Here is a 12,529-nt window from a genome sequence, read left to right as displayed (position 1 = left end):
TATTAGCCAGAAACTACCGGAGAGAGGCGAGTTCTTTTCTGCACGCACGCCCCACAATACGTGGCGGGCCTGCAACGCAACTCGCAGCAATTCAAAGAGTCAAACATTCGGGGTCAGCCGTGCGGTTCGTGGGAAAGAAAAAAACTGAAATCATCGCCGCCGCTGCTTCTGCTCCGCCATCACCTCGAGCGAAAAGGTGGCCAGCAACGCGCTCAGGTTGAGGGAGGGTATCTCCTGCTGATGAGATAGAAAAAGAAGAAACTAGACAGTTCGAGGAAATGCTTGTTTTAACGGGAAAAAAAACAAAACAAAACAAACAAAAAAACACGAAAACCCTCCGGAAAATGTGGAATTTTGGGTGGGGGGGAAGTCGATTGTATCAACTGTGTTGTACGCGATTATACGGTGCATCTCTGTATATTTGTAAGGGGGGAAAGGGTTAGCAGAATTAGACAGCGGAACGCTTTGATTATTAGTTTTCGTATATACGTCGTTTGGTCACGTGTCCTCATTTTCTTTTATTTGATTTCAGCTGCTTTCCTCTATGGATTGTCACAGCCCAATACAGTTACTGTACTAAGTTGTTTCCTTGTTTTGTTTTTTGTTTGGCTTTTTTTTTCGAGAAAAATGTAAACAAATTTTCTTTGATTGTCACGACAATTTGATTGAACGTGACATTTTTTTTGTGTTGTTTCTTACCTTGAACGAAACAAGTTTTTTTTAAATTTTTGTAAGGCAAATAATATTGTCGATGTAACGTCCACGTTCAAAAGAAGCCGGAGGAAATCGGTATCCATGCAGTAGTTCGAATCTGTTTTACAAAATATTCTAAAAAAAAAAAGGGGTAAAAAATATTAAAGAGAATTGCCAAATGGAATCGAGACGCAATAGGAAATGGCTGGCCTTCGGAGAAAAGAGAACAATTCGACGAAACAGAGTTACAGCAAACGACGGGGTTTTTTGTTTGCAAAAGGCTGCATGCATTTCTTTAAAAAAAAGGTATAGTTACGTTTGAGAAAGGGAAGCTTATACCCGGTACGTTTATGTCCTTTATAGCAATATTTCATTTTGATCTCGTCCTTCCCCTATTTTTACAGGTTTTATTTTTGTTCAGTTTTTGATTACTTTCCGAAAGAAAAACATGGACGCGTTCAGTTGTTATTCTTATTTTTCTTGTGCGAATTTCTTCATATTTACGTAGTGTGGCTATCCGTTATCGCAGGCGAGATGGCCATAAAAAAGAGCTACTGCAAATATGATATCCACTTTGTTGTTGGTTTTCAGTCGGTCTTTGGGTGCTGTAAAAACATGGAAAAATATGTGGGAGGATTTGCACACGCAAAAGCGGCTGCGAGTCAGCGCTCATTATTTTCTCCTTTAACGTTACGTGCACCGGAAGGGACCGGACGTGAGAAAGAGTCGGCATGTCACTCATGTAGATGTACACAAGCCGAGCCATGTCCAGTTGAATGGCATTGCCGCTTAATTCTAATGAGCTCACGCTCACGTGTACGTTCGTTAGGCCGCTAATTCATTCAAAACGAAGCGGGATTATACCCTTAAGGGCGAAGGATTACTGAAACCGAAAGGAGGGAGAAAAAAATTACAATTTACATATGTTTTTCTGAAAATGAAGTAATGTGTAACATAAGGCTAAAGTCTGATGCAGTGACGCGAACACTTGGACTTTTAGTATGGGGGTGTTAACCCCCTCTCCCCGTCTACTTATTATCGTCCTCGAAACCAATCCTTTCACATCACGCAACACCATAAAAATGAATTTTTCAAACCATGGAGGGGTTCAAAAAAAAAAGAACAACCGCAAAATCCCTTTTGTGTGTGTGTGTGTTAAAAGCCCAATCAAAAAACAAAAGGGAGACATTCAAACCATAACGTACACACATAGCAAGAGTTAAGTACCTTATATTCTTACATTCTCCGCACCCCCCACACAATGCACCGGTGCCTATTTTATTGTATACTTGTACACACGCAGAGTTAAAACAAAAAAATTTAGACCACCAGGGCCAATGGTGGTGGTCCTGGTGTTACATTTTACATCCAAAACAAATTTTTTTTTATACCGGTAACGTGCAGAACAAACGTACGACAGCGTGAAGCTTTTCTTTTTTTTTTTTAGATTATAGAGAGAGAGGAAACCCTAGCTATAATCCTTATAACCAACGCCCATCTTTTCGTTGGTTATTTTCGTTATTTTTCTTTTCCAGTCTCGACAAGCGCAGCCCTTTAATTCCCCACCATCACCGCAATCACGAAAACGAGAAGCGCAGAATGTCCCTATTTTTTACCTAATTTATGTAAGGCTTGTTGTTTGCCCTCCCTCTCCTATATGGTTGTATATAATCCTGATGAAGTAGAAAGAAAATTAGACGGGCAATGTTGTTATTTTTACTCTGGCGGCCGTAAGGTGTACGAGTTTGAATACAACAACAAAAATAAGACGAGAGAAGAATAAAGGTCTGAGGCGTGCCTAATGAATTTGATAATGTAATAATGGTGGCTATTGTTATTACGTGCCGAGCTAATGAGAAAGAAGGTAAGAAATGAAAAATATGTCCTGTACTATACAACCGCCCCGATGCTGGATTATATGATCGTTTGTTGTGGGTACATACCGCGCGTAATAGCGCACAGACTCATCCTCTCTCTCCTTTGAGTTTTGCGTGTGTGCTGTACGCGTTCTTGTATAGGAAAAGTATAGCACAGGCGTGAGCATTCGTTTGATGTTGTTCTTCTTACCATTCTATGAACAAATGGGCATTGAATTTCGGATGGAGGATTGGACATTCTTTTAGCCACTTTTGGCTTGTTTGTTTGAATAAAACGGGGGCAGGATGTCGTGTAATTTGTGCTTGACTCAAGTACCGAAAGCAAAGAGTATACGACTAGCGTAGCGCTTGATAATATTACATTTAGAGAGAAGGAGGTTTTAGGTTTTTTTTTTAATGAATTCAAAAGAAGCAGTGCAAAATTTGAGAGTTGCTGTTGTTGGAGAGGAATTGCGCTTGCCGATTAAGTTTCTCGCATTTCTTTTTCAGGCTTATTATTCAGTTGAATTAAAAAGAAATAAGAAGGATGTTAGTGGCAATGACTTCATTATATAGACGCTCTTGTCTATTGCCAAACGAAGAGGAACTTGAAAAGTATTTGGGAATCTTCTCTTTTGATTCACTTCCTGCACATTTTGCGTTTCGTTGCTCATTTCGTTTGTTTCTTTCCCTTCCTTTTATTTAGAAAACAATAGGAATGAAATGACTTTTTTCTTTCAACTTGTAATAAACGGCTTGATAAAGTGTAATGGTTTTATGAAGAATATGTTTTGACGTTGATCGCCAACAAATGACACTAGCGACTGAGAAAAGCGAGTGGTCGTGTTATACCCTACATGGAACTGTGGGGATGACGATAATGAGCCATGCAAAATTCAAAGAGTTATGTGGCTAGGGTAATGACCAGGGCTCTGTTTTTTTTACGTCTTTTTCCATATAATTTTTGTTGAATTTTCTGTAGTTTTATGGAGATAATTTTTTGTTTTCACGTCCCTCCATTTTCTCGTTCGGAAATTTCAGTTTTATTTTTCGTTTCTGACTCTTTTCAAGTCGTTTTTGTTGCTGTCGTCTTCCCGTTCCTGTTTTTAAAATCCTTTGCTGCATACCCCCCAGCGAAAACAACTGGCGGCGTTGTCGTTTATTGTATCGTGAATTCGTGATGCCCCCTAATGCTCATTCATTCACAGTGCCGAGCGCACTCACCTTTTCATCTCCTACAGTTCTCTTCATAACCCATCCCGCCAAACGGAAATTGCTTTTTCATTTTCCTCCTCTTTCCTTCCTTCTTAAATTTCATTCTTTCTGAAATGACATTAAACTTTGTGTTTTACATGCCACCCATCTCGAAAAAGGAAAAGACAATGAGTTATATTTTTCAGGCAAGGCAAACAAGAACGACATCGCCGAATGCTATATCTTCCTATCCACGTGTACGTTATTTTTTAACACACACACACACACGAAAAAAGGAAATCTTTTTATTCGGAAGTCGAAACCTTTTGGTTCTTCCTCTTCGCGAACGTTAAACAACATTTAACATTTCCCCTCCGCGGCATTCCTTGGAAATATTGCACCGTGTTCGTCATTATACGAGGCCATTTTCCTGTTTGTTTCTTCTGGCGAACTTGTTCTTCTTCTTCTTCTTCCCAGAAATGATTATCATAATAATAAAACAATGTAAACGACTCAAAGAAGAACAAGACAAGCCGATGGGGTTCATACTGGTCGTGGATTAGACACATACCGCCGGGCGGTCGCATTCCATGGCAACTTCAAACAATTCGATGGAAGAGTTCGGAAGAGACGGTTCGGAGATTTATGTGCCCTTTTTTTTTTCTTCTTATACAAAGTCAAAGATAAAAAAAGAAAACAAAAATTTCAACAAAAGCTAACTAAGAAAACTTAAAAATGGAATTATAAATGCATTAAGGAAAAGTATTTGTGGTCGGCTGGGCAAACATAACTTTCCTTTTCGTTTGTCCTCGTTTTATTTCTTCTTGATCCCTGGACCTGAACGGCCCCAAAGCTTTCAACTTTCGCCCTTGTAGTATTGTGTTATCTTTATCTGATGATCTATATATTTAAAGAAAATTGCATAGAGAAGGCAATAAGAAGAGACAGCAGATAAAATGTGTATTTTTTTCAAAGATGGAGGGAACGAGAAAGAAAAAAAGAGACATGCGGACAAGAGGCTAAGGCAAAAAGAAGGATAACATCGAGTCGTGGAGATCGCTACAATGGTGGTTAATTGCTTGCATTATATATTATAAAATGTGTACGTGTGAGTGTAGAGATATATAGGCGTCGTGACGGGCGCGCTGGGCCTTCGCTACGGAAAGTTGGAGACATTTCTCTCCTCTTTCACACCATTTTCCGTGTCAAAGTATTTGACACGTACCCGCTAGGACGGCCATTCTACACGAAAACTTCCATTTTTTTTCTTTATTTATTTTACGGAACATCTCGTCTGTGGATCCATCGCTGCTCCGGGCTACTGCCGTCTAATTAGCTAATCCACCCCACCCCTCTCACTCTTACATACATATACATAAATTTAAAAGAAAAGAAAAAAAAAAAAAAGAGAAAAATAAAATCTAATAAAATAAAAGAATGTGATGCGTGTTGGCTAGCCGTTGCTATACGTACACACAGCGTCCGACTGATGTGTGTAAGGACCGATTTATTTCAATACATATGTATATACGGGGAGAGCCATTCCTCTTTTGCTCCGATCAGCTGTTTGTTGTTTGTTTTTTTATATTTTTGATTTATAAAAGAAAAATGTTGGGACTTTTCGGATGGGTCGGAGCGATGCCCTGGCGGAGGCAAACACTGAACAGCGGTAACTCACGCAGCGGAGAAAAAGAGCGTGACTTCCTACCTCTTGTATAAACACTCTACCCATCCGCAACGGGAGAGAGAGAAAAACGAGATAGATCATATGATATAGACTGTTTTATAATAATTTCCTTTTACCTTGTGCATTTTTGCTGCGATCCTCCCATCTCCTCCAATGTCTTCCTACATTCTTAACTCACGTGACCTCTGATCGTTTTTTTTTTTTTCTGTTCCCTTTTAGTTGATTTTCTTCTTTTTTTTGTTTGTTCTTTTTTTTAGGGGGGAAGGTGAAGGGAAGGATGAGGTCCTGGAAATGGGTCGTTGCCCGGATTTTATCCAGTGAAACGGTGCCAGTTGTTCCTGCTGGCTGTCCATCAACTTAAACATTGAGATAAGGATTTGATTTGCAATCGTTTGCAAAAAAAGGTGCGCGACACTGTTGCAATAAATCTTTCATTTTCTTCGTCCTCGCTTAATGATAAATGTAAAATTTTATTCCAGACGTTGGGTCTCGTCATCGTCACTCGGTTGTTTGGCATTCGGCTTGTGTATATATTAAAACTGTTTGTAATCACGTTGATTTCCTTTCATCCATCAGACAATTTCTATATAAGGCTTGTACAGACATCAAAGGAAATGTAGCAATAACGAACGTATCCATTAGTACGTCAATCTAAGAATGAAAAAATAACTCAAACGGAGCGCCTTCTATGATGATGTATTATAGATGTGATGTGAAATGGGCTGGTCGTACAAGGTTGTGTATAGCCAATGGTTAAGCAACTTGCATTACCTATTTTTATGACGTCGGGCCCATCACGGTCTGACCAATTTTGGAAGCCCGGGCTAACAATTGCGCCGTTAACTATTTAAAAAAGATGAACGTTATAGCCAATCGGCCAGTTGCTTTAGTTGTTGGTGTTTTGCTGCACGAACCGGGAGACTTTGAACTTGTCGAGATGATGCGGGTCTCTCGCACATGTTGTCGCCATCTTTTTTTTTTTCGATTTCAAGAAAGAATAAAATGGGATTGTAGAGAGAGAGAGAGAGCAATTTTTATGTTGCATGTCTTATCTATCGATGATAAATTCGCTGCGGGTCAATATGACTGACCGCGTTCAACCGCAGCTGTTTATTCCTTACTCACGCACGTTTTCTTTTTTCTTTTGCTCGTCTTTTATGGCAGCCCAGGACCCTGGGCTGCTGCCTTTTTTTCTCTTCTTCCCCCAAAGTCTTTTCCGAATATTTTAATGTTTGGTGTGTTGTTTTTTAAGGAAATTGACGGTTAAATTGGCGATTCAATTTCATAGCCCGACAACAACAACAACAACGGGGGTTGATTTACATTATTTTCGGATACTACTGCCAGTATACAACTACTTTGCTAGTGGCGCCAGCTGTTCCTCTGCTCACACATGCGTACGGTATTATAGAAAGCTTCACGGTCTATGAATTATGCAAACGCCCAACTCCCCTTTCCCGACCCACACACGGATATGCACGAAAAAAAAATAAAATAAAGAAAAAATCGGACAGGAGCAACAGCAGCGTGTTTCTTTAAAGGGTTTCTGTATAGCGCTAGCCGGTGTGTGTCTTGTGTCTATGTGTGTGTGTGTGTGTGTACATATAAGGCTCGTTCACCGTTCGGGTCCAAGCGTGTCTGTGTGTTAAAAGAGAGAAAGAGATACAGATCAATCATCGTCGTCTTGACGTGCCGCGCAAGGTGGCCGTGTCCTGTATTTTCGTTACATATCGTTATACATCTTCCTCGCCTCCACCCATTCCCCTGGCATTTATAAGTTGATGCTAATGAAGGACACGGCGACCGTTCCGACCAGACGTCCTATATAGCCTTCGCTACTGCTATTTGACTATTAGACTTCTATTTATATGATAGGGCATATGTATGTATGGCGATAAGGGCTGTTTGGATAAAAACTCGTCTATTCCACTATATCTAGCTCGTTCTCGCACATTTTGATTTATAGATGTTATTATCTTGATTGCATCGCCAGCTGATGTACAGTGTAACACAACTAGCAGATGAAAAAGGATTCGGGATCGTAGCCAACAAAACGAAATTTGTTCTTGATTTATTGAATGTTTTTTGGGGTTTTATCGGCAGTGATTGCCTTTCGCTTTTTTTTTTGGCAGTTAAACGCAAAGTAATTTTTTTTAAATGTAAAATTTGAATATTCCTAACTCGGAAAATAGGATTTTTTTTTATTTAAACCAACTTGAAAAGAAAGAAAACAAAAATGTATAAGCGTTTGTTGCTTTTTGGTGACACTGACCATTTTCACCTTGAAATTTGCGTACCCTACCTCTTCCCGTAAATTACCATAAAAATCGTTGACCTCGAATCGTTTTCGCATCGGGTGCATCTAGCGCACTCATTCTCCGAGGAAAAATATTCAAAAATGTTTTTTTTTTTTTTTTACATTTCCTACCCCCTCCCCCCATACTTTCGACGGCCATTTTTTTTTTTTTTAAGGAAATTTTCTTACCCTGCCTCTTCGTGAACGATTACCAAACTAAAGGCTTTCCCTGTGTGCAAGTCAAGGACAGGCTGCATCATTTCAAATGTCTTAATATCACATGCAGCTAATATTCTAATTTAACTAGTTAGGAATTAAATTTTTTGAATTACTCAAGTTTCCGCTAACATCAGCATGTACAGCACATTCTATTGAATAATCGAATATATAGTTAGGACGTGTTGTTTTCTCTTGTTATCCGCACTGCGATGTTGGGACGTCTGCAAAGTTATTTCTCTGTCTCGCAGCTCGCCATTCTTCTTTTGAGCAGAAGACAATTACGATCCAACTTTGGCGGTGGATGCCATAGCTCATGCTCGATTATGCATGCATAACGCAAACGAAAAATACTGAACCAACTCCTCAACGTTTTTGGCTTCGAAAACTCGGCGTTGCACTCGGTACACATCCCGATTTATTTTCCTTCTTTTTTGTTTTCTTTCTTTTTTTCTAAGCGCACGCTTGAAATGATTAGCGTTTTGAATTATGCTTCACGATTTCAATAGGCGAGTCGGGTCGGTCCGTAAACTCTCTGCCATGGCCCCGTTATTTTCGAAAAGAGCGTGTGCCAGGGTCTTTTTATTCTTTAGAGTATTCCATCTTTCCTTGTCACGTCTTTTTTTCTTTCTTTCTGTTCTCTCTGGGTCGATTCTTTTTTTTTGCTATGGCGACTGTCCTATTTCTCTCCTCCCATTTTTTGTTTTTCGTAAATGAATATCATCAAAGGAGAGAGAAAAAAAAAGGAGGATAAAGTAGTAGGCCAAAAAACGATGTGGGCCTGGTTTCACTGAACTTGAATACAAAGTCAGCCATTTATTAGAAGGTCTGGTAGTTTTCTGGTGTGTGTAGTGTGTGTGTGTGTGTGTGTTCTTAAGGCTTTATAGCAATAGCAGCGTCTGTATACTATGGAAGACCCGACCGAGTCGACCCCCATTCACCAGCCGCCATTCCATCAGCGGGGCTCGACCGTGATTTATACGGAGTAAGCAATCGTGACCAAAGAGAATGAAAGAGCCGATGTTGTCGGCATGCTATAATACTTAACGTACTCGGGGGCCTTCCAATTTTTTGTCTTCTTCTTTAATATTAGACATTTTTCTTTTGACTCTCGTATTATCAAAGTGTAGAGGTCTCTGGGTACCGTACCTTCCGCTATCTATTGTTGAGATGTACACGTTGCTTTGAATTCGGCGGATGTTGGCTTCCTTGTTGTCGCGATCTTTCTCCGCCTCATGTTTTTGAGTCTCTCCTGAAAATTGGCTGTTAACGGAATGCAGTGGTTCAATGTTTCGTATCCTCATTTATTTGAATAACGTTGTTTTGATTAGAAAAATATCGATTTCACAGGGTCTCCTCACAATTTTGTTCATGAGAATTTGATCAATTTCCTTTCTGAAGGACCGGAACGATGCTTTCACAAAGATATTGGTCTTGATTAGTTCTCCTCTGCTCTTCTGCCCTTTCCGAATCCGTTTTGAATAGCGCAGCTGAAATAACAAAGTTATCTAACCAAAATCGGATGATGCGCGTATAGCTGTGGCAGCACTAGCGCGTAACGGTGTCATCAACAACAAAAATGTCGAAAGAGTAGCCGAGTGTGATGGATAGACGCTGGTTTTCGGTTACACACACACACACACACACACAAAAGTGGAAGCTTTTGTAGGTGTGTTAACGCAACTTTCAATGCTGTGACCGCAGTGAAAATTGCTCTCATTTTTTTTTTTGTATTTTTTTTGCGGTCGTGATGTTTTTAACTATTAGTGGGAACAGACAAAAAATAAAAAAAAAAACAGTCGATGGTATGTATAAATAAGAGAGGCAAGAGCCATTACAACCATTTCGGGACGACGGCGATGAATGCGTTTTTGTCTTGTGTGGGACCCATTGCTGTAAGCTCACTTACATAATATAGTGGGCCGAGCGCTAGTGTTCATATATCTGTGTCATCAGCTCCTTGTTTCTTTTTACTATATGGGGCTGTTGGAATACTCCTCCTTCTTCATCCTCCCACTTCCCACAGAAAAAATAAGGGCCGTTAGAAAAAAAAAAAATGAAACAATAATAGATAAATATAGAAATAGAAGGTTTGAAATGCGGCCAGCCAAAAAGAAGGTAAAAAAAAAAATGACGAGTTTTCTCGTGTTGTTGTTGTTAAAACAACAAGTCCAACTCATCATGGCTACCATCATCATCATCGTTATCGTCGTCGACGATGAGCTTTTCGTGTGTGAGTTCGAGCGCGTACATACGTATATAACGGCCGTCTATAGAAATAACCGTAGACACGAGAGAAAATAAAAGAAACGACTTCTTGAACAAAAAAATAATAATAGTAAGAAAAATGGAGCTGTTATTATTTAGTGGAGGAGGAGCGAAAGGAGGAGGTCTCGGTCGTTTTACAGAATGACGTCCGATTCCGCGCTCCCGGTAATGCGTTTGGCCGCACTTTGAATGGGAAACCGCCTTTCTCTTATCCACAAATCCATCTAAATTTACATGGACTTGTACTATTTATCTAGACATTTTTTTGGGGGCAGGCAGAGCCCGACTGAATGTCGGCAGTGTGTGGGGTTGCAACATCTCACAAGCCGCTCTATTGCTGAGAAAACGCTTGGTTAACCGAGGGCGAAATGACACAGTGGTTTTCTTTCGATAGCACCGCACGGACGGTGTGTGTCTATAAACGTTCCAGCTGGACGGAAAAGACACGTAACTAAATTGCAAGTGTAGCACTCTGTAGAAAAAAGATTTTTAAATGCGCAATTTTATTTATTTTTTAACTGGGTTAACTGACATTTTGTGTAATTGAGGCGAGAAGAATAAACGGTACGGCGTGAAGGAAGAAAAAAAAAGAGATGCGTAATTTTGTTCTTGTTTTGGCAAGTACAGAAAGAAAAAAAAACAGACGGTATTCGTCCGTAACGGGTTTGTGTCGTCGCATTGTCAAGCGATTTCTGGTTCAGTGAATCTGTTGGCACTTGTCCGCAGTGTTTGCGCGTGTTTGCATACGACAACCGCAACAAATGTCCTAACTCCCCTCGCAACAAACACAGTAGCTCTAAAACTATATATGGTGAATTCCAGCTATTCTGAAAATCCAAGAGAAAATGCACACACACAAAAAATAAGAGCGAAAATCATGGCCAAGGGAACCGGAGCAATACAGTTTTGCTATACTTTACCAATTGGACGTGTCCTGGTCTGGCAACGTCGTCCCGCTGTTCTGCGTTTCAGAAATCTCATTCCCGCTCGCTTGCCACACGCAGTCAGTAAAAGAAATTTGAAAAAAAAAATAGAAGAAGGAAGTAAATAAAATAAATAAAGAAAAGAATTGAAACGCGGGGGAATTGGGATTGATGACTGAGTGATTCAGCCCGAGCGTTCACGCTCCGTGACGGACGACCGGCGTTCCATATACCGCCGTGTTATTTATGTGAATTTTTTATTTTCAAAAAGGATCAGCGAGAGAAAGAGAGAGAGAGCGATGGGCTCGAGCGATCTGTCGTGCAAATGTCACAGACGCTAGAGAGAGAATCGCGTGAGCTATATTTGTATTGTGTATACGAATTACAACGACGTTAGGAATTTTTGTTAGCGATTACAACAACTGGAACTAGAAAATAAATTAAAAAAAAAAAAAGGAGGTGGTCAATTTTCTTTCTTCTTTTCTTCGCCCATTCTTATATCTGTGTTTATATACGTCTATCATTTGAAAAAGCAAGTCGTGCGTGAAGCCCCCGGATCGTTTGAAATGATTTCAATCCCATTGTGTCAATGCCAACACACGCAAAAAAAAAGAAATTTAAGTTTCTCCTCGTTTTTTTTTTGGTTTTTTTCATTATAACAAACGATTTCTATTATTACGTTAATGATGACTCTCTCTGTTTTGCAAACACGAGCTGTTTTTAGCCGTGTCTATTAGCTGCATCCAGTTTAGGCTGTCAAGGCTGAGCGCTCGTTGATGGAATAATCTAATTGCTTTTAATTGACTTTTATTTTCTTCCTCTTTTGTCTGTGCACCACCTTTTCTGTGTTTTTTTTTTGGGAAACGGGGCCGGCTCTGACGCTCATCGTAAAAACAACAAACCAAAATGAGGGTCGATGTGCTATGTACATATACACAATCCACAGCTTATATAGACATAGACGTTAGCCGCCGTCCAAGAGTTGGGCAAAATGGCTTTTCTTTTATTTGGCTTTGCTCGTGTTTTTTAATGATTTTGTTTGACGTTTACGAGACGAGGCGATTATCAATCAGCTTTGATTGATATTCACCAGTTAATCTGCCGTTTCAACCACGAAAAGGCCGCTACGATTAGTCTGTTATTGTTCATTGAGTTTTACGAGACTCGAACGACTCGTTGAGAAATTGCCCTTCTAAAAAGGAAACAATAAAACGGGGCAGAAATTTCGTATTCGAACAGGCGGCGTTTGAACTTTCTCTCGGCCGTCGTTTTCCCCTTTTCAAAATGTAAATGGAATAGTAAATCAAAATCAAATAAACCCAAGAAACTTGGTTTTGCCTCATCCCCTTATTTTAAATAGGCTATTGATGATATGGTTAGATGTATATATAATTAT

At 39.8% G+C, this 12,529-nt stretch overlaps 1 protein-coding gene across 3 annotated transcripts in view; it reads left to right on the top strand.

The window, feature by feature from the left end:
• LOC116919885 (cysteine and histidine-rich protein 1) overlaps positions 1-12,529 on the top strand; it is a 65,675-nt gene that overhangs the window by 26,863 nt on the left and 26,283 nt on the right. Inside the window, exon 8 of one of the 3 annotated variants that reach the window (XM_032925948.2) lies at positions 4,719-5,302. The exons of the other annotated variants lie outside the window; for them this stretch is intronic. Within the exon in view, the coding sequence (XP_032781839.1) occupies positions 4,719-4,766 (48 nt within the window). The 3' untranslated portion in view covers positions 4,767-5,302. Of the gene's footprint in view, positions 1-4,718; positions 5,303-12,529 lie in introns of those variants that run through there. 3 annotated transcript variants of the gene reach the window in all.

This window comes from Daphnia magna, linkage group LG3 (assembly GCF_020631705.1).
Source record: "Daphnia magna isolate NIES linkage group LG3, ASM2063170v1.1, whole genome shotgun sequence".
NCBI lineage: Eukaryota > Metazoa > Arthropoda > Branchiopoda > Diplostraca > Daphniidae > Daphnia > Daphnia magna.
The sequence above is the reverse complement of the archived record's forward strand: the minus strand, read 5'-3'. Positions and strand labels throughout refer to the sequence as shown.